The 20,322-nt window shown below is 44.3% G+C and overlaps 1 protein-coding gene across 1 annotated transcript; it reads right to left on the minus strand.

Moving 5' to 3' along the window:
- Positions 1 to 850: 850 nt before the first annotated feature.
- Positions 851 to 19,865, minus strand: prag1 (PEAK1 related, kinase-activating pseudokinase 1). The gene is made up of 6 exons (XM_084935376.1): positions 19,606 to 19,865; positions 16,177 to 16,515; positions 14,369 to 16,089; positions 7,573 to 7,718; positions 5,687 to 6,450; positions 851 to 3,350 (listed from the first exon to the last, which is right to left on the minus strand). Exons 2-6 carry the CDS (start codon positions 16,438 to 16,440, stop codon positions 2,205 to 2,207), a joined length of 4,041 nt encoding a protein of 1,346 aa, XP_084791502.1. The 5' UTR covers positions 16,441 to 16,515; positions 19,606 to 19,865; the 3' UTR covers positions 851 to 2,204.
- Positions 19,866 to 20,322: the final 457 nt, after the last annotated feature.

Genomic DNA, 20,322 nt, shown 5'->3' on the forward strand with positions numbered 1-20,322 from the left:
TTATACTGTTGTAAGCTGCCATTAGAAGATGGGCACACTGTGGTCATGAACAGAAACAATACTCAGGTAGACTGTGTTTAAACAATGATCAGTTGGTACAAAGTAATCTAGTGTGCAGAGAAAAATACCCCCACCTGAACCACTGATACAAGGCAGGATGGATCTGTGCTTTCATGTTGTTTACAGCAGTTTCTGACCCTACCATTTGAATGTGGCAGCAGATAGAGACTCATCAGAGCAGGTATTCCCCCCCGATCTTCTAGCTTGTGTAATCTGTCACATCAGGTTCCTGTTCTCAGGAACTGTGTGGTGCACCAGGTGTGGAACCTTGAAGCTGTGCCCGATCTGCTTCAAGGTTCAACATGTTGTGCGTTCAGAGATACCGTTGCTGTCCTGTGAGCTTGAAACGTTCTATTCCATTCTAAACTCTGGCATCAACGACGAATTTCCACACAGAGAACTGCTGCTCACTGGATATTTTCTCTTCTGACCATTTTCTGTAAACCCAAGAGATGATCTGCGGGAAAATCCCAGTAAACCAGCAGTTTCTAAAATACTCAGCCCAACACGTCTGGCACAACAACCATGTCCAAAGTCACTTCAATTCAAAATCACCTTTCATCTTTATTCTGTTTAGTTTGAATGATTTCTACATGCCTAAATGCAAAGAACTGCTGCCATATTTGCGTTAACAAGCAGTTGTGGAACTAATAAAAATGCCAGGGAATGTATCTATCAGTTGTCACAAACAGCTTGCAGATATTCATTAGCGGCACCTGCTAATAGCCCAATCATTAAAATGGATAAGTACAACAAAACAAAGAAAAAACTACCTCAACACACCACATCCTGCAGTGAGAAAATATATGCAGTTTATTGATAGATGCAAATAAGAGGCACACACACAAAATAATTCCAATCAATAATGCATTAGTCGTGAGTTCAGGGCGTGTTTTACTTTTCTTCCACATTAGAAACAGTCGGTCATGAATAAAAACCTGCGTGCAGGCTGTTAATGTGTTGCCACACTTTTTGTTTGAATATAATTTATAACTTGAAGCTTTCATGAAACATAAAAAAGCCCAGCTGCTGCTGAATATCATGGAAATAAACAGAAATTCCAGTGACTACTACAAGATAACAACTTAAATCATAAATATCATCTTGTTTTTTTAACTACTGCTCATATTCATGGCTTTTTAAGACCTGCTTGGGCCCATTCACTTCTATTATCATCTACAAATCACTGTACAAAACCAAAAAAACGAAAAGAAAAGAAAAGATTGTTCCTGTGAAAGGCCAGTTTCACAAAGGACAAATGGTGGGGAGTATTTACATTAGGCTCGAGTCACTGTAACAAATACAAAAGAACAAAAGGCACTGTGACAAATGTCAACAAACATTTAAATATATAATAAAATTGAGAAAAGGAGGGAAAAAACTGCATGTAGTAGAACAGTAGTAGTATTTTTTTCCAAAAGGCTGTGTTGATCATTTCCAAGTATACACAGAATAAAAAGAAAAAAAAAGGATAATCCTGCAGTAATTCTGCAATACAGCACTATGTGCCCATGACAAAAAACATGAGAGTAAAAGGTGCAATACGGTAAAGCCTGCAGGTGACCTCACATTTCCATTAGCAGAGAAATTAGCCGTACAGGTTACATGTAGACAAAGTTAGCTGCACATGTATGTGCAACACAGCATTACTGACACAGAATTAGGTTATGAATTGCTATCCTGTCGTCAGCGCGTATAAATGTCTCCACTGACATTTAATAAATACACAAAACACAGTGCCAAACATGAACTTTGGTAAGTGTATTATTATGAATACTGTCCATGTTCTTTTTCCCCCCTGATGCATCCACCGGGATCGCGAGAGAAAATGAAAACAGATTCTAGTTGTCATGAGAATCTTTCTGATTATTACAAAATCAGTGGTGTGTTCACAGGTCTTTTTTTATACTAAGCTCACTGTCGCAGGATACTGTTGGTATAAATTAAAAACAAAGTTCAGACTGGACGGCTAGTTTGACGCATGGATCTCATGCATGAAGTAGATCGAATACACGGGTGCGGGTTTTCTCCAGAGGATTGCGCCTCCTTATCCCATTTTTTGACATCATTGGTCTCTCTCGCACCTACAGTCGCATATAACTATGCTTTCGCCCACATGGATTTTTAACCCTTAAGGTGAGCTTTCACTTTAGTGAGTAGAGCAGTTCAGCTGTATGGCAGAGGGACAGAGGGTGAGCTGAGGAGAAGTACTGACAGCACAGCCAGTCCTCCAGCTCTGCGTTCCTCTCTGGCTCCAGCGAGCGCTCGGCAAACTTCATCATCAGCAGCGCCCTTTTCACGTCGAGCCAATTAAGGAGACCCTCGTGTCGGGATCCATCGACAAAGTTTCCTCCTTGTCCTTGTCTCTCCCACTGCTGATCCATGAGGTCCTTCCTCGGTCCCCAGAGCAAGCTCTGCAATATACGCTTGGCCTCCTGGATGTGGATGCGTTTGATGGGGTCAGGTTGGAGAAGGAGCTGGGCCAGCCTCTGGAGGCCAGCTGAATAGAGGGAGACAGAGGGGATTGGAGGCAAGTCCTCACAGCGGTAGTCTTGTTCCTTCAGTGCTGGACTGACCTCGAACGGGTTTGGCTGGTGGAGGAGCTCATAGATCAGGATGCCCGTCTGGAACTCATCAAATTTGCGGTACTGGGCTGCTGAGAGGATCTCAGGCGCCAGCCTGGCGTGGTCACGTTTGATGCGAGGGTCCACGTTGGTTGACACGGCATCCTCCGAGGAGCGACGCTTGGCCTTTGCGTAGTTACTGATCAGGAGCCGGGGAAGGTGACGCTGAGCCTCTGCACCGCTTGAACCATTACTGGAGCTGTTTTCAGTCTGTGGAGCGAACAGAGCGGGCCTGCGCTGATGAGGTACCAACAACAAATTTTCTAGGCAGAGGTCACGGTGCGTGACCCCGTGCTCTTTCAAGTGCTCCAGGCCATTGCAGAGTTGTAGGAGGAGGAAGCATATGCGACGCTCGTAGACCTCTGGCTGAGCTTTGTGGAATGCCTCCCACTCCCGAACAAAGTCAGCTGCCGTCTGCTGAGGGATCTCAGGTGTGATGACCACCACTCGCTCTCTGTCTTCCGGCTGGCCCTGCACAGACTGAGGCAGTGGCGAAGCAGGTGTGGTTGGCTGGGAGACTTCATCAGAAGGCAACATGCTCTGGGGGACACAGGCGAGGAAGTGACCACAGTCCTGCTGAAGGTTGAAGTGAGGAGGCATGCTCTGCTGCACTGACAGGCCGTAGAGATGGCCCTGTTTGGCTTCAATGCTTGAACTCTTGCAGATCTGCAGAGGTATGTACACAAAGGAAGGGAGAAAGGGGTGAAGCAGAAAAGAAGAAAGGGACAAAGAGGGAGGGAGGGAAAATTCCAGAGAGACGGGAAGGGAGTGGAGCCAAGAAACATAAGAAAGGAATTCTTGTTAGTTAAGTTCCAAGGTCAGTGCTAATTCAGTTCCTGTTCCTATTCATGTGAAATCAGCACCCCTGATGGACATGTAAGCTCAAGCCTCAGCTGAAAAGCTTTCTCAAAAATACTTTTTATACCACAGTTTGGCAAGTTGATAGCAGTACCAGATTCTGTTGGGATGAAAATAAACTACTACAGCCCTCCAGTGTCCATTCTCAAACTGGTCTGTGTGAAATATTACATCAAATTTTTTAAACAACACCTCCCATTAAATTACATTTATTTTAAGTCTTTGATGGGACTGTTTTTTTTTTTCCAAAAATAATGATCTCGTCTTAGTGAGAAGGTTTAGGTGGCAATACAGTAAACAGTATTACATGTAAAAAAGCATGCTGACTTTTTGTACTGACTTTGCTTAAATGTACAAAATTATCGTTAGCACAGGGATGAGTGTCTTCTAAGTAAGTTTGTCTTGGCTTTGGACAACAGAAAGGGTTTGTCTGGGCTGTAAATCCTGCCTGGAATGTAAAGATTAATCAGCCCAGAGATATTAAGCAAGAGTCTGGGCACCCAGGCTGTGGCAAAACACACAATACAAACAGCTGCTACATTGTACAGCACTAATGACTTTCGGGCAAAGATCACATCACCCACACCCTCCTTCCTCGTTATTTGCATTACATGCCTTTAAGGTTTGCGCTGTAGTGGGGCTATCCCATCTGCAGCCTTAGAACAAATAAGACTGCTGCCCAGTTTTAAGCTCCTCATCCTGTCCTCAAACTGTCAAGTACCTGCTTAAAAGTTCAACACCCACTAGGTCAACTGTACCTCAGACAACTGTAAGTTTTCACTTCTCTCAACTGGAACTGACAGTTACGAGCAAGCAGAGTCCCCCACTCTGTTACTATACACTTACAGGTTATCTTCTGCACACAGTTTTAACAACAAATGTTTTCCTTCAAATTTTCCATTTCATTTAAATGTTAGCCTTGCAAATCCAAGTACATTATATGAAAACCAAGAATACAAGTACAATAGGTGGTCAAAGTTTAAAGTTTATACTTCGCTAAAAGTAATGGATAAGCAGTAAAAAATGGCAGCCAAAAAATGTGTAAGTGATTAAAATGAATGAGTAACTATCCAAGTGATAAAGATACAGCTTGCTAATGTTTGGCCAAGAGTTGAAACTACTAGTTAATATTTCAAATCAAACTGTTTTATGAATACATTTGCAAACTGTTGTTCTGAAACATGGCTAGCAGTGAATCGTTAGCTAGCAATATGGATTAGCAGCTGACTAGCTAGGTAAAGTTGAAAGTGTTAACAGGGCATATACTGGATAAATGGGTAGAATTGGTGACACCATCCTTTGATATTAATATTTGATAAATAGAGTGCTGCTAAAAGTATCACAACAACAGTCCCCTCAAGGTGCTTTATACTGTAAGATAAACTTTACTATTAGCCTATTGCAAACCCCCAACAATCAAACGACCACCTGTGAGTAAGCACTTGGCAACAGCTAGAAGGAAAAACAGGAAGAAACCTCCAGGAGAACCAGTTTTAGAAGCCATCTGCCTTGACCGGTTGGGGGCATCCAAAAGTAGCCCAAACCAGTTTGAAATGAATTCTGCTGAATATATATATATAAAGATAAAACATGTTATATTAAAATAGTTTCAAAGTATGTTAGGGGATCCAATGAAAAAGATTGGCAACCACTTGTTTAAACTATGTAGGATATTATTAATAATATGAATACTGTAAACTGTACTGTATTGATGATCCTACAATCCCATTTTAATGAGAATCCACTTCAAAAGAAGTCAGAGGTAACTGTTACTTACATTTTTATTTTTTCGTACCTCCCTATTTATCGTTTACTCTCCAAACAGTGCATCAAAGCTGTGTTCAGTTACTGACAATCTAACTGAACTACTGCTTCTTCATGTTAGGTGTGTAGAAAACGGCACTGAGGCTTTTATTTTGAAGTAGTGACAGGAAGCATAACAGGTTGCACACCTGCCACCCTTTCCCTGTTTTGCAGAAAAAGTGCTTGGGTGCTCACAACAACAAACAAAAAGCTAGTTTTTCATTCGGTTGCCCAGTTAGTCTTTTTGGGTTAATTCTGATAAAGTGCTCACAGAGTGTGTTGCGTGCCTGGAAAGTAAAACATCTCTCGCTTGCAAATCAAGCTCAGTATTTAGGGATTACCTTTACAGCGTAGGAGCTGCTGGGGTCTAAGGCACATGCGGCAGAGTAGTACACAGCGTCTCCTGCATTGCAGCTCGGCTTGCTAGACGTGAGCCTGAACAGAGACCAGTTGCTCTCTTCAAACCTCAGCGGGTTCTTCTGTGAGCGAGTGAAGTGATCTTCACATTTTAGAGCCAGGCGTCGCAGAGACTCAGCATAAAGCCCGCCCAGTTTGGAGTACACTCCTTCTCTACTGTCGATGTTGCTCAGAAGGGTCTGGAGCTGCAGGCTCGAACCGAAGTTTGGCGCTGAACCTGGTTCTGCAGCTGAGAACGGCACGCTGAGCTGAGGAGAAGATGAGCAAGTGATGCTGCTTCGGCAGTGCACGCCCAGTCGACCATGAGTCTTGACTGGCTCGTCCAGCGTCCTGGACCTCAAGGCTCGTCCCAGGGGGGCGTGACAACGTTCTAGAGACTCACTGGAGGAGAAAATGGGCCGTGGATCAACGGGGCTGGATGGCAAACTGGAACGGGAGCTGGCATCAGTGGTCCGGCACACGTTGCTCTCTGAGCCGGTAAACGGGAGGCGCGGGTACGCTCGAACGAAAGGCTTTCCGTTTCCGTCGGGAGCGGACACGGTGCGGCTGGCCATTTTTTTCTCTGGGAGTGGAGGCGGCTGCTTACTCGGGCTGGTAATGGAGGGAGGGTTAGGAGAACCTGGAGCTGAAGCCACCGGGCTTCTAGGAAACGGAGAAGAACAAGACATTCGTGTAGCATCCTGAGAACCTATGGAAGAAGAAAAAAAGACGTTAGCAGGTCTACCAATTAAAATAAAACCAAACTCACAGACATAACCAATGAAACACAATTCCCAAGTTGACACAACTTGGGAATTACAGGCTTCCACATGTACACAAACTAATACAGACACAAACAGAGAGAAATGTCTCTTGGCAGACTTTCGTTTTCCTGCCTTTGTGGATTCACACAGTGTATCCTTTGTGTCTGTGCGTCCTTCTAAGTTAATTTTCCTTAACAGGGTTCCCTGACAGAATATTCCCAGGTGACAGCTGCAAATCTGATTTATCTACTACGCCCCTTATGTCACTGCGCACTGCTCGGCTATAATATAAAGACATACCTTGTTTCTACAGAAGAACTGGAAATTTTCCACAATCCAGGGTCCATGGTGACAGTCAAAACATCTTCCACCCAGTTATGAACCATTTGTCAATTAAAGACTTAAACTTGGAACCTGACATTACACCAGAGAAGACTGAAGATATTTAGATAATTGTGCGGTGCAGTCTTCAAGAACTGCTTTCGCAAGGGGGGGTGGATAGTAAAGGTGGGTGGGGGGGGTGGCTCTAGGATGTAGCCAAGCCCTTTTTCCCCTCGTTATCAGAGTCCATAATTATCTCTTCAAACAACATTGCTCAGGAAGTTGCAGCAATTACAAGTGTCTGAGTGCCACCGAGGTTTAAAGCTGATACGTGAAGGATGACGACAATTTCCAAAGCGAGGACAGATGCCTCTCATTCTGAGCCACGTCTCAGGCTAGAAGACCGCGAAAAACGTGAACTAATGAACCCGTTACAACAAACTGCATGTGCACTGCATGCGAAAAAAGGAACCAGGGACAAGCTGACAGCCACTAACTGTAAATCCCTGCAGAGCTTCCTTTCCTTGTTTCGATGTTGCTGCTCAGGTTAACTCTGAACAAAGTGCACCTTTATGGTTCGCAGTCATAAAAGAGCAAAACAACTTCCACGGATACCCAAGTGTACATGTCAGAAAATTCACTGACATTGCCACGTAGATATGTCATGCTCGTTTCAGTTGGATTACACGAATGTTTATTACTGCTATTATTATTTTTTATTAACTGATTCAGTATGAGCTGCTTACCAGTGTCAGTTGCAGCCAGGTTGTCAGCGGAGGCCATTGGGAGGCTGGAATTGCTCAGGCCCCGTAGAGACGAGGTAGGGCTCTCTACTGACCCATGTTGGCCACAGCGGTCCATCTCCATGTTGCTGCCACTCATCCTACCCACTCTGTCATGGAGAAAACAAAAAAGCAGAGATAATGTTACACAATTTGATTTTTTACCATTTACTTTTCTACAACAGGGCCCGGTGCAGTGTCTCGAGGCAGTCAGTCTGCTGATCTGCAGCAGAAATGGGCATTTTTCCTTGCATGCCCGTTTGTAAATGTGGAACCATCCCTCTTCCTCTTGCTTGTTTTACGTCTGCACTATGCAATTAATAAACCTGCGGGAAGGACGACATAGTTTCATCTGAAATGATGAATAAGTCATGTCAAGTTTCACTTCTTTGTTAGGAGTGCTACGCTTCCTGATTCAACGTTGCCTCATAATTGCAATGAACAAGCCTCGATGAAAAATGTACTGCCAATCACATCGGAATCTAAAAGTGAGACCGAGCAACTGCTGCTGAGCATTAGCCCCTCTGTGTCCACAAGTGGCAATAAGAGCATAGGTGCAAACTGGATTTCCCTACATTTAGTTGCATTTTCCTAATTTATGCTTGTGGCTAGGGACTCAGAGTTACATTAACGACTAAAATCTGTAAAAGAAGAATAAATGTGAGGACCTCTCTGGTTTTTTTATAATCTTTTTAAAAACTGCACTACGGTTCCCAAATGTAGCTTCAACTAAAGGCTACAAATTTAAGCACAAAGTACAACCAAAATTCCTCCTGTCCATTTGCCTGATTACCTGACCATCTGACCATCTAACCATCGTGACTGTGTCTTATAATGCTAGTGAAAACTGTTCATGAACACTTTCTAATAAAGTTGACCAATTAGGGTGACTGACAGCTATTCGCTCTTCTCATTACAGCTGCTAATGGCTCAGGGAAGCAGGGTCCCATCCCTCCCCTTCATCTGCCCCTCTCCGTCCTCTCCTCCGTCACAAAATGACTCCTCTATCCATTTATCTGCCGGCCCCTGACTTCAGTTCCACCATAAATTAGGAGAACAAACAGACGAGCAGGGGAGAGAAGCACAGGGGGGAGACAAAGGGTTAGGTATTCTCTGTTGGTAGTTAGCTAAAGGATTCGCTATCATTTTACAGACAAAAGAGGCCGTGATGAAAGGCAGTGGAAATGCTGAGGCGCAGGAGAAATGGTAATGGGCGCAGGGATTATGAGCGAATGTGCATGTCTGCGCCCGTGCATGTCTCGGTCTAGATCTCTCCGATTTGTATCCAAAACATCAGATTTTCCTATGTGAAAAAAAAATAATGGCACTGATTTATGGAGGATGAGCATGGATGAGCAAGCTTCTTTAGGAGAGGCACGCAAGGAAGGAGATACAAGCGTTTAGGGTGGTACAGTATTTGTCCTCATTATTGTTTGTTCCATTAAATGCACATAAATGTTTCAAGTGAAGATTTTTATTCCTGTGAACACTTGGTATCTGCAGTTTGAATTTAATTTAATTTAAAAGCCCCCCTCCACACACACACACACACACACACTTTATACAGTGTTGTATAAAATGCACATTATGCACCAAAAGACAACATTTTTTCCAAGATCACCGTGACTAGAATGTCTGATTTTAGACTAAACATCTATTAATAACCTTGGTTTCTCATTTCCTCTGAGTAGATCTGATCAGCTTTCCAGCAAAAAACAAAGCTTACTTGAGATTCTCTTATTGCCCCAGTGAATCGGACTGGCGTTGCAGCTAACTAGCTAGAGATAGCAGCGTAACAGTGTAAAATGAGACATAAACCAAACTGCAGCAGTGTTGTTGTTGTTGTAGGTTAGGCTAATTGAACTGATTTCACTTCCTGACTCTTACTTAGGACGTTCTTTGCGGTAAACACATAAAATGATGCAGTGGGAGCGAAAGCATGCATACGCTTTGTATGTTTACGTGCAAAAGGTCACATGCTCACCCATGTACAAACATACTTGGATTTTCAGGGCTATTTCATGTAGAGATGTAATCTTTTAGTCACGGGCTTAGCTGGTTAAAGAGTATTAAGAATACACCCGATTAATTCATAATACACCGTCCCTCCTTTATGTATGCTGCAGGAAGCAGAGGTGGTAGCAGACACACCATGCAATGAACACAATCCCCGCAAAGCTTGCAGTGTTAGTTTTTATGAGTCTCTGCCAGAGAGGAACGGATTGAACTCTATCTCTGTGATATTATGGACAATATAAATATCTCATGTCCTCCTTTAATATAAAGACTCACAGGAGGTAAAAAGCTGTATATTGCATTTCTGTTACACAGGGTTATATTTTCTCCCGCCTGTTGTGCAACCTCTACATGTTCCAACAGAGAATAAAGAGACACATTGTTTGCCTCCAAAGACTGTAGGACAGTTACCAAGGCTGTACAGTTTTATAAACCAAAGATCCATTAATGTTTGACACAAATCCTTGCTATCACTTGCAGACTGCTCCAGGCCTACCTTGTCATCATTTGTCAGCCTTTTCCCCCCTTTTCTTATTCACTGCCGCTCAGCTCACGTTTTAAAAAAAAAAACCCCAAAACAATCTTTGAAATGCAATTCTGTCGCTCCTCCTGTCTAAGAATGTAAAATCTATTAGAACTATCAAGCTTTTCATCTTACCACTTCTTTCTACTGTACCAGCGAGACTTGTTAAAACAGAGAATTAGATCAAGAAAGTGGAAAAACATTACATGAGATTAGAAGAAGAGCAAATGGCAGTTTGTAAAAGAGGAAGGAAACAAATTTGACCACATGCAATGCTACATCTAAATTTTGGCATCTGATGGAGATGTGGGGGAAAAAAAAAGAGAGAGAAAAGCAAATCTAAGAAGCAACCTGAAACACAAACTCTTCACCAGCCTAATGACATAGCAGTCAGATTTTGTGTCTCACTGGTGATGCAGGAGAATAATTTGTCGTCAGGTGCCTACCTCATGCTGAGGTCCTTGCTGGGCCGGTTGGTACAAAATGCCCCTGGATCATGCTAGCGGCTCCCTAAAGCCACGGCGTGTGTAGGTAACACAACCCTGGTGCCACACGAGTAATGTGTGTATTTAAAGTGTCTCACAAGAAAAGCAACAGCATCCATTAGATGCGGGGAGTTAAAGCGCCCACATTTCTAATTTCATTCACCTACGAGTTCACTTTAGAAAAGCCTTCAAGTCTGCCAGACTGCAACAAGATGCTATCTGTTGTGCAGCAGAAAGGGGATCAGGAAGGCTTTGTGCAGGGAGGGGCAGCAAATCTTGGAATAGCAGATCACAGAGCGAAGCCAATTCAAACCCAAGTCAAGTTGAGTCCACAATGCTGATCTATAAAATCTACTTCTATCTGTGGCAACTGATCGCCAGGCTGGAACAGTTTGGGAGTTGCCCCGGGGGGCAGCAATCTGTTCACTAAAGCCCCTCCCTCTTTGGCAACATTTACACACCAGTTGACACGCCTTCATTGTTAAGGAGTAGGCTACTTAATCATGCACACTCATCCATGACGTAGGCACATGCACAAAAGCGAACACCTCCTAGGCCCGACCCGACATATAATCCATTGGATGACCTGTTACATGGAATTAAAGAGCAAAATCTGCTGTTTTATGCCGTGATCAAAGGCTCTGAGAGACAGATTTTTTTAAACCATCTGTGGATTTTAAATGATTCAGAACTTTAAAATGCTCCTTCAAAGGGGACGTGTACTCATGTCTTTGAGTCGGGAATGTGGAACTACTCTCCAGTACTGTGTCTCCAGTAGTGACCAGGGTCGCTTACTGCTTAAACAAATTAAACCCACTGATAAACTTGGAATGCCACAAAGCGAGAGCTGTCACTGGCTGGGTAAAGGCGTGTTCCCACATGTGTCCCAACAAGGTTTTTTTTATCAGCGCAGAATGTTGGCAATGTCATAACAGCAAAAACGGTTCCTTCCTAGAATTACCGCAAACATAAAGCCCCACTGAAATGTGATCAGCGGTCTGTGTCGTCTTCTGAGCCTTGGCCGAATCTAGCTCAAGATGAGAAAACGTGTGCTTGCATAGGGGAAGTCACATTGTGTGTGTGTGGCTTGCACCTCATTGCACTGTTATAGACAAAGCAAAGTTTATTTTAAGGGGGGAGGGTGTTCATTTGATGCTCTGATAACTTCAACACGGAGCCTCTTCTCTTTTTCTTGTTTGGAAAACTGACTCAGACAGCACAATGTATTCTTAGACTCACGCAGCTTCAGTTTAAGGCAACTGTGCATTTTTTATAGCTTACATATGACTGGTAAAACCAGGAGTGTGCAAAGAGGAGCATTCATCATTTTGCATATATAGCACATGATGTAATAAAACGTGATTACCAAGCCACACAAATGACCAGCATGTGGACTTCAGCAGAAATATCATACACACAAACAAACAAACACACAGTACTGTGAAAATTTCACCTCTGGTCTCATTTCTTTATATTTTTCTTCAAAGAAGTCAGATTTTCTTGGAATGTTTTTAAGTGGTCTTGAGCAATAGTTCTCTGGGCTTTCTGAAGTTTTTCAAAGTTTTTCTTTGGATAGTGGCTGCTTTAAAAAAAAACATATTTAGTCTAGTCCTTGCATCTGCCCATTTTCTGAGTAATGTTTTTTTTGGGGTTTTGTTTATTGAACCTCTTAACACTGACCTATGAATCAATGAAGGATGAAAAAAGCTCTTAACTCAAAGGATGTGAACCAGTGTTGTTTTTACATATAAGAGAAAACTGACCAGAGGGCCCATTTTAAATTGGATCTTTGTTACAGACATAATTTCTTTCCATTCCTTTAGCTGATTGAATCTATGAAACTCACAAAAATAACACATTTTGACAGACATACAATAGTATTTTTTGCACCAACAAAGTGATTCCCAGAGAGCTATCAGCTGGAATTTGGCACTTCTCAGCATGTGGTGCAGTGTGTCCTTAAAATATCTGAACAGCACCTGAAAGTCATGTCTTTAAAGAGTGATTTGAGCCTTTAGTTGATCCAAAGTACTGTTCACTAAAGCCTCATCAGAAATAATTTTAGTGGACAGGTGGCTGTCAAGAAGCCATTCATGCAGAAGGAAATTGGGGAAAAAGGTGGAGGTATGTCACTTTACATAAGAATTTGACTGAAAATCAGGTCTTGGAGCCAATCCAAATGTGAAAATTCTGATTCAAACCACTGTCAATATGTACCAAGGACATAAAGAGAGATGCAGAACAGTGAGTGGCTACAGTCATCTCTAAAAACATGGTGGAGGCTCTGTCATGGTTCGAGCATGCATTTCAGCCAGGGGTGTTGTAGATCTTGTCAAAACTGATGGAATTATGAACACAGAAAAATGCCATCAGATTTGGACCCACTAGCATCTGACTGACAAAGATCCCAACCACAATACAGTAAAATGCCACCAACATCCAAAGAAGAGCTTCGACAGTCTTCCAGGAAGTCCAGAGAACTATTCCTGAAGACTACTTTCGTGCCTAAGAGGGTTCAGGCTGTGTTAATGAATAAATATTGGCTTTCACGCTTGTTAGAAATCTTTTATATAAGGCTCGTTTTTGCTGTGTACACTGTATTTTCATGCATGTTTAAAGATTTCTCCCAATTTTCTATTAAAATATAAAGAAAGGAAGGGCTACTCAAGAGTTTTCCACAGTACTACAAATGCTTTTTGCATTCATCGTCTACAGTGGTGCAGCCAAAACAAATTTACAGTAACTTGACATAGCAGCGGGCTACTTAACAGACGTACTTTGTGCATTAATTACAATTGAAAAAGGTCACGCTGCTAGCATGAATAGAACAAGGCGTGCATTAAGGAATATTCTGCAAGAGTCTGAATGATCACAAGGCATTAGAATGGAGGCTGAATAATGATGCTATGAAAGGAGAAGGCACTGCGAGTTTCACACTAATGACTGCAGTTAGATACTGTATCTGCACATATGTATGGTCACAGACACCGAATAGTGACTTGCATGACATAAATACATCAGAACTGCCTTTGTGGAGAGCATTACATTAGGCCTAAGTGGATGTTATAAGTGCTAAATTAAATAATATAATCAAACCACAGTCCCAAAAATCCTAATGCAAGTCACTGAGACAAAACAATAGAACAAGTATTTGCTACAACAGGCAATTCACATGTGATAAACCTGCGTTACAGTTAAACTGTATTACAGTATGTCAACAGCTTACCTCCATATAATTCAGTATCTATCACACTTTTTCACTGCTGCCTTTGAATAAACGATATTTCAGTTCCCCTGTCCTTAAGCCAAGTTGTGCATTTGCTGGGTTTTATCACCATTTACTATTTCTTTAAGAGCATCTATGTGCGTTATATTCTTATGCAAAAACCAAGAGAATTTCAGTGGTTACATGTTTGGATATTAGATGATCAGCTAAAAGGATTTTGTGCCTGTGATGTTTTCCAGCTACTCTGAACAAAGTTAGTGAACACCTTCTGAGATATTTTGTGTTTGTTGGTCAACATGAGTGATGGAGCAGTGTCGTTGCCTCAGTTAGGCTCAACCATCTAGCTGCTATTCTGCCATTGCTTTTGACAACATGATTAACTGAAAAAGATTTAGTAATAAAAAAAAAGTCATAGATCTTTCTGAGATCTGCTGCATTGCTGCTCTGTCCTGTTCAAGGGTCAACCAAATGTGTGACTGTAAAACAAAAACAGTGCTTTGCTATTCTTACCTGTGCAGTTTCTTGGGTGGGGGAGGCGGTGGATTGGGGTCATGGCTGGTAGCTCCCTTCCCTGGTGCCAGCGGCTCTGATGAGCCACCATGCAACGGTTGCTTTGCCGGCATGCTCCCGTTATGCTTGCCCTCCGCCTCTGCGCCGTTGCCCTTAGTTTCCCCCTGATAGGCACCATTGTTAGTGGCAGCTGGGGGGGCCGTGCCTGGCTCTGTCAGCGGAGGGGGGTCGCTGTGGGCCTTCGAGTCCCTGGCCTCCTTCCAGACAGCAGCACCATTGACTACGCCTGTCACCCGAGAGGTTGCCTCACCACTGGCGGCTAACTTTTTCTTTTCAGTCTCTTTCCGGTCTCTTTCTTCCTCCTCCTCCTCTTCCTCAATGCGGCAGTTCCAGCCAGAGCTGTGGTGGTGGGGCTTGTGCCATCGCTCGAGCGCTGGGCTCTGGTTCTCAGCAGTGACCTCTTTAGTAGAGACGAAGAAAAGCATGGGGAGTTCAGTGAGAGGGACGGGAGATGAAACAGACGGAGAGAGGCTGGAGGTCAGTAGTCTGGGAAGTTCAGGAAGTGGGACTGGAGAAGACATGGATGATGAGAGGCTAGAGGTGCCCAGTTTTGGGGAGCGGGTGTTCCTCTTTGGAGGAATTGGTGGGCTGGACTGGGGCTTGGGGTGCAGAGTAGGGGCACAGCCTACTTCTGTAGCAAGAGAGCCTGTGCTGTGGCTGGGGCTGGGCCAACGGAAAGCAGGACTGCTCTGGTCTTTACGAGCCGTGGGGCTGAAGTGGCACTGGGTGCTAACAGCCGAATCCGGGCTGCTCAAGTAGAAAGTCCTGTTGTTCTCCTCCATGTGAGCAGCCATTACAGTGATGGTGGCCCGCTGACTGTCTCCTGAGAGGTCATGCTCAGAGCTTAGGGACTCCTCAGTCTGGTTTGGGGACTCCGGTTGAGATTGCAGTCCGTTTTCTTGCTGCTTGCGCTTTTTCTTAGTGCTCTCAGCATAAATTGGCTCTGAGCTTTTCTGTCCACTGAAAAAGGTGGGAGTTGACTGTGGGCTACCCATAGATGGTGGGCTTTGGGGGCTCCTCGAGCTGTCTTTTCTTGCTCCTGAGCCTTCCGGTCCAGGAAGTGAATCTGTGCTGCTACGATAAGAATAAGAGGAGTCTGATAGGTTGCTCTGTTTGGACAGGATGGGACAAAGAGATTTAGGGCTAGCAACATCCACACAGGAAGTGGTAGAAGTGCTGGATGTCTTTGTGGTAACACCCGTCGCACTCCCACTGCTCATACCATTGCTGTGGACTGTGGCAGGGCTAGTAGGGACAATATCCAGTGAAAAGGGTATCTCCACAGCTGCCTGATGACATTCTTGATAATTCGACCTGGTAGTCACAACATTTCCATTAAAAGTGCTTTTGGTTCGGAGAGCGGATGTACTATTCTGCTGCCTGCAGGAGTCTTCATTTGCATTTTTCTTTAAACTCTGAGAACCTCGACCCTCCTCCTGGGTAACATAGATATTGCTGATGATCTTAGAGTCAGTGGGCAGGATAGTGGGAGACAAGGGAGTCAAAGAGAAGCAGTTGTTGCAGTCTTTCTTGGCATCGGGACTCTGAAGAACTGCGTCTCTGTGGGCCTTATTGCAGCCGCTGTTATCAATGTAAAGAGACGACAGGTCTAAGAGCTGCTTGAGGCGCAGCCTCTCAGTTGGGCTCTTTGTGTTTTCCTCCTACAAACAAACATGAACACACATTACCAAACAGACATCCAGCTGACAAAAAAAGAAATAAAAAATGGAAACATTTGAGAGGCTCACCTGCTCAATGTTCATGTTGACATCTGCAGCATCGCTGGTGTCGAGGCTCATCATAGTAGGTTTCACAGCTATCGTCGGCTTGCTGTAGGGTGAAGGCGCAGTCACTAAAGCTTCCTCATCACCTCCCGGGCTGCTCTTCAAACACGCAGCTGGTGCGCCGCCATCCAGGAAGCCGACGGTCTTGTGTGCGCTGAACGGGTGGAAGCAGTTCTTACAAGAGCCGGGTTTCCACACGTGTTCTGCAAAGTCGTTGCACGCTGACATCTTGGGTTCGCTAAATCCGGTTTGGTCAGAGGTGGCTCTGGAAGTATCTGGTAGATGCAGGATAACCTGTCATGGCTGATTTTGCGACACGGGGTGTCGGTCGTAGGGCAGCATGTAAAAGGCAGAGAGAAGAATGAAGCACAAGTTTTTGAGTTAGACATATGGCCTAAAAGTGATTACATTAAGTCATAATAATAATAATTCCACGTCTTTGTCACCAAAAAAAAAAAACCAAAAACACAAAAAAAAACTGATGTAAAAATCTCACCCAGCCCTTAAGTTCTTGTCTGACAGCTCATATCTCTTTTGCAGTGCCCGGAGAAAAGGTATCAGACTGTTTTTATTCATTTTGCCTTTAAACTAACATATGCATGATCTTCTGCCATAAATCCTAACAGATATTTTTAAAAAAAACAGTGAAAAGTTCAAGCATCTATTTAAAAACTCAAAGACAAGGAGGCCCAGGCTGACAAGTGTCTCTGACTCCATAGAAGACTTGTTAAGACTCAAGTGTCATTCATGGATGTAACTTGAGAAGACCTGATGTCTGCGTGCACTGCATGTTCCCATGCCCTCTTAAATTAGAGGGTATGTGGTTTCTGTTCAACCAAAGGGTTTTGCCGGTGTGAGCCTGGCAACATAAAAGCCGTCCGGAGCCCTCTGCAGCCCCCAGCGTGCTACCAGAAGACGGAGGAGCCTCAAGCATCCCGGAGGTCGGAATGTCAGGAATGTCTAAAGGCGCAAGTCTCACCAGGGTGAATCTCACACCCACGATGACCCCCCTTCTCTCTTCTACACATGAACACACAAACAACATGTGCGTCCTCCACCTCTCACAAACACAACTGAACCACGCACCTCCTTCCTCTCCCTCGCTGAGCCCCGTTTAACTGGGCCGACAGAGAGAAGATCAACACCTTTTCAGAGAGATCATTTGTTTCCACGCAGCCGGGAGCGGGGTGGGGGTGTGTGTCTCTATTTATGCTCCTGACACAGCTTTAATTGCCTTTCAACAAGGTGATGCAGTGACATACGGCCACATTAGCTTGCTATTTAAGATGCACCGGCTGGAAAACAGTCGTAAGAGGCAGGAGAATCCACAATTCCTCTTATGACTGAGGAAAGTTCTCAGCTAACTTGCGACTCATCACAGAGAAACATTAGAGCGACATCAAGCATTAACGTAGCCATGGATTGAAAAATACTTAATAGAGGTTAGGCCTATTAAGACTCCAGTTAATTCTTGCTTTATGACCCGATAATGCCACAGGGTATGACGAGTGGTCCCGCTGGCAAAGATAAGATGCATGTTTACATTTTTCTTTGTTCTGTCTGACTCAGTTCATGCAGGAAGGCATCCGCTAGCTCACTGTTTGTTTTACCGTTCCTGCGACAACAGAGGAAACTCCAGCTTGGCCAACATCTTACAGCCTCCTGCATGAGTCATGCGGGTAGATTACTGATCAGAGGCGCAAGGGATTATTGGGCCACTGGTTCTCGAGTGCACAGACCTGTTGCCAGTCAACTTTAGTCTCTGCTTTCTCGACAGAGAGTCGCAATCGTCCACGCAGGATTTTCACCTGAGACCACTTCTGGCACTCTTGTCTGCATTTGCACAGCAACATTGGGACACAAATGAAGCTGCACACGGTTTTGGTTATTTTGGCTCTTGTTGGCATGGTCAGAGCTACTTGTTTTAACAGAGATAGACCCTGTGGTCTACATTCCCCACACCTTCTCAAGTTCACCGTTCAATTTCTCTCACTTCCCCTTGCTAAAAGTAAAAAAGTAAAAAAAAGCTCTCACACGCAGCAACAAGAAGTTGAAAAGTGAAGCAGTACCTTCGATATAAGACACAGACTATGGAGAATATCTCATGAGCGTGTGAGAAGTTGGGGGCTAGAAAAATGACTTGAGGATGGATGTGGAATTTACAGTTTTGAGCCACCACCTCATATAGACTGTGTAAACCTTAACAAGCCTCTGCCCTCATTTCTTTCGACCTTTGTACACACACACACACACACACACACACACACACTGATATTTCAAACACATCCAAAGGTAATCTCAAAGATCCTAAACATTATAACCAACCGCTGAACCTAAAATTGGTTCTTTTCCCTTTGATGAGCAGGGTGTGAGAATGCACTTTGTCTGAATCCTGAATCTTTACGCAGCAGCGCATAACCAAGGAGTCAACCACCTACAGACACACTTGACACCCCCCCCCCCCCCCCCCAACCCCACCCTACCTCACCTCATACCCCGACAGACACACGCGCGCGCACATGTATGCGTAAGCAAACAAGCGCAGAGACAGTCGCTATGAAGTGTAGGTCATCTGATAGTTATTACTCGAGTCTAGGGTTACTGTAATCCACCGACTTGTCCTACTGACTGCTTTTTAAGGAGCTGCTCTGTGCCGTGCGACCAAACGCACACGTAATTGGATGACAGGCCCACAAAACAGGGGAAAACACACACAAAACAAAAACAAAACACATCCACTCGTACATAATCAAAATAATTGGACAACCTCTAGTTCACGTCACAGTCTGATAAGCAGGTCACTTCAGTGTGTAGTCCCTCACTTTGAATACAAATCCCTTTTCGGGCAACATTTGTCACGCCTGCTCACTCACACGGCCCCGTTCATTCATTCTGGGGGCGCAACCAGGTTTCTCCACAGTCACGAGGGGGGTATTTCCAACCCCACCACCCTAAAATAACTTGTGAACTTTCTTCTAAACCCCCATCTTAGATAGATTATTGGTCTATTTTGCGAGCATCAGCTTTAACATCCGCTCGACTTGCGGTAAACACCCCACGTGTTTCGGTCTGAGATTCTGTTTTTAGATGAGGTGCGTGAAGATTTGGGTAAACGTTGCTGTCGCCATGCCAAATTTGGTCGGCGATGGGTTGTTGTAGATTAAATGTAAAAGAAAAACGATGTCCTTAGAATATTGCGTTATTTAGAAAAAAAATCTATTACCTGAATGAATAATACAACGCGCACGCCTATAGAAAATTCAAGTGAAACAACTTTGTTCAGCAGATGAAGCAGGTGTCGCCTATGCAAAGGAAATAAAGGGAGGGAGGAAATAAATGGCACCTACAATGAAACCATGCTGAAGTAGCCAAGGTTATCCGCCGACTGCTTACCTGCTCGGACTTCGTCCTGCCTGGTAACACAAAAGCGTTAAAAAAAAGACCTAAAATAATGAACACAAGTGCAAATGTTCTCGTGATTCCCACAGATGTCGATATCCGTCTGTCTTCAAGTATTCCACCACCGACAGGTTAAAGACGCAGGAGACTGTGCGCTGCTGCGGGCTGTTTTCGGCTCCAGCCAGGCATGCTGCTGCTGCTGCTGTTGCACTGTGCAGAGGTGGAGTGCTGGAGCGCAGCCCTCTGCAGCAACGTGGGGGAGAGCACAAGGAGGTGGGAGGAGCTCCTAACCAACCAGCCTGCCTGCTGCCTGCCTGCCTGCCATGCAGTCGGCCCAGTGGCCACACTCCTGCTGGCTTACAGAATACACACACACACACATATATATATATACACGTTTTATTTATTAAAAATACACAGTCCAACTTTCCCTAATCTTAAACTTTAAGCTTCAGGCTACAAATGATGGTCACTACTTCATGGCTCCAAGGGCCACTGGCTTGTGCAAGTTTATTCTGAAAGCCCTGAGACTGGATCAAGAGATCCCTTGAAGCAAAGAGAGTGTGGATCAACACAAGCTTCTCTGGGGTTCTGTTGACCCCCCTCTTTTCCTGTGCTACCCCCAGGATTGTGCCTGCTTCTGTTCATCACGGTGACAGAGTAATAGAAAAACACTGCTGCTGCTACTGAGCCTGGCTGGACCCCTGCTGA

Source organism: Perissodus microlepis, chromosome 7 (genome assembly GCF_051167445.1).
Source record: "Perissodus microlepis isolate ML-2025 ecotype Zambia chromosome 7, ASM5116744v1, whole genome shotgun sequence".
NCBI classification, from domain to species: domain Eukaryota; kingdom Metazoa; phylum Chordata; class Actinopteri; order Cichliformes; family Cichlidae; genus Perissodus; species Perissodus microlepis.

Bases quoted from the DNA above. Each gene is read 5' to 3' on its own strand.
- prag1 (XM_084935376.1), bottom strand. From the start codon at position 16,440: ATGTCAGCGTGCAACGACTTTGCAGAACACGTGTGGAAACCCGGCTCT. The intron at 16,090-16,176 runs GTGAGCCTCTCA...GTTTGTTTGTAG, and splicing joins TCAACATGAACATTGAGCAG to GAGGAAAACACAAAGAGCCC. The intron at 6,451-7,572 runs GTAAGCAGCTCA...CTTCTTCCATAG, and splicing joins CCTGGCTGCAACTGACACTG to GTTCTCAGGATGCTACACGA.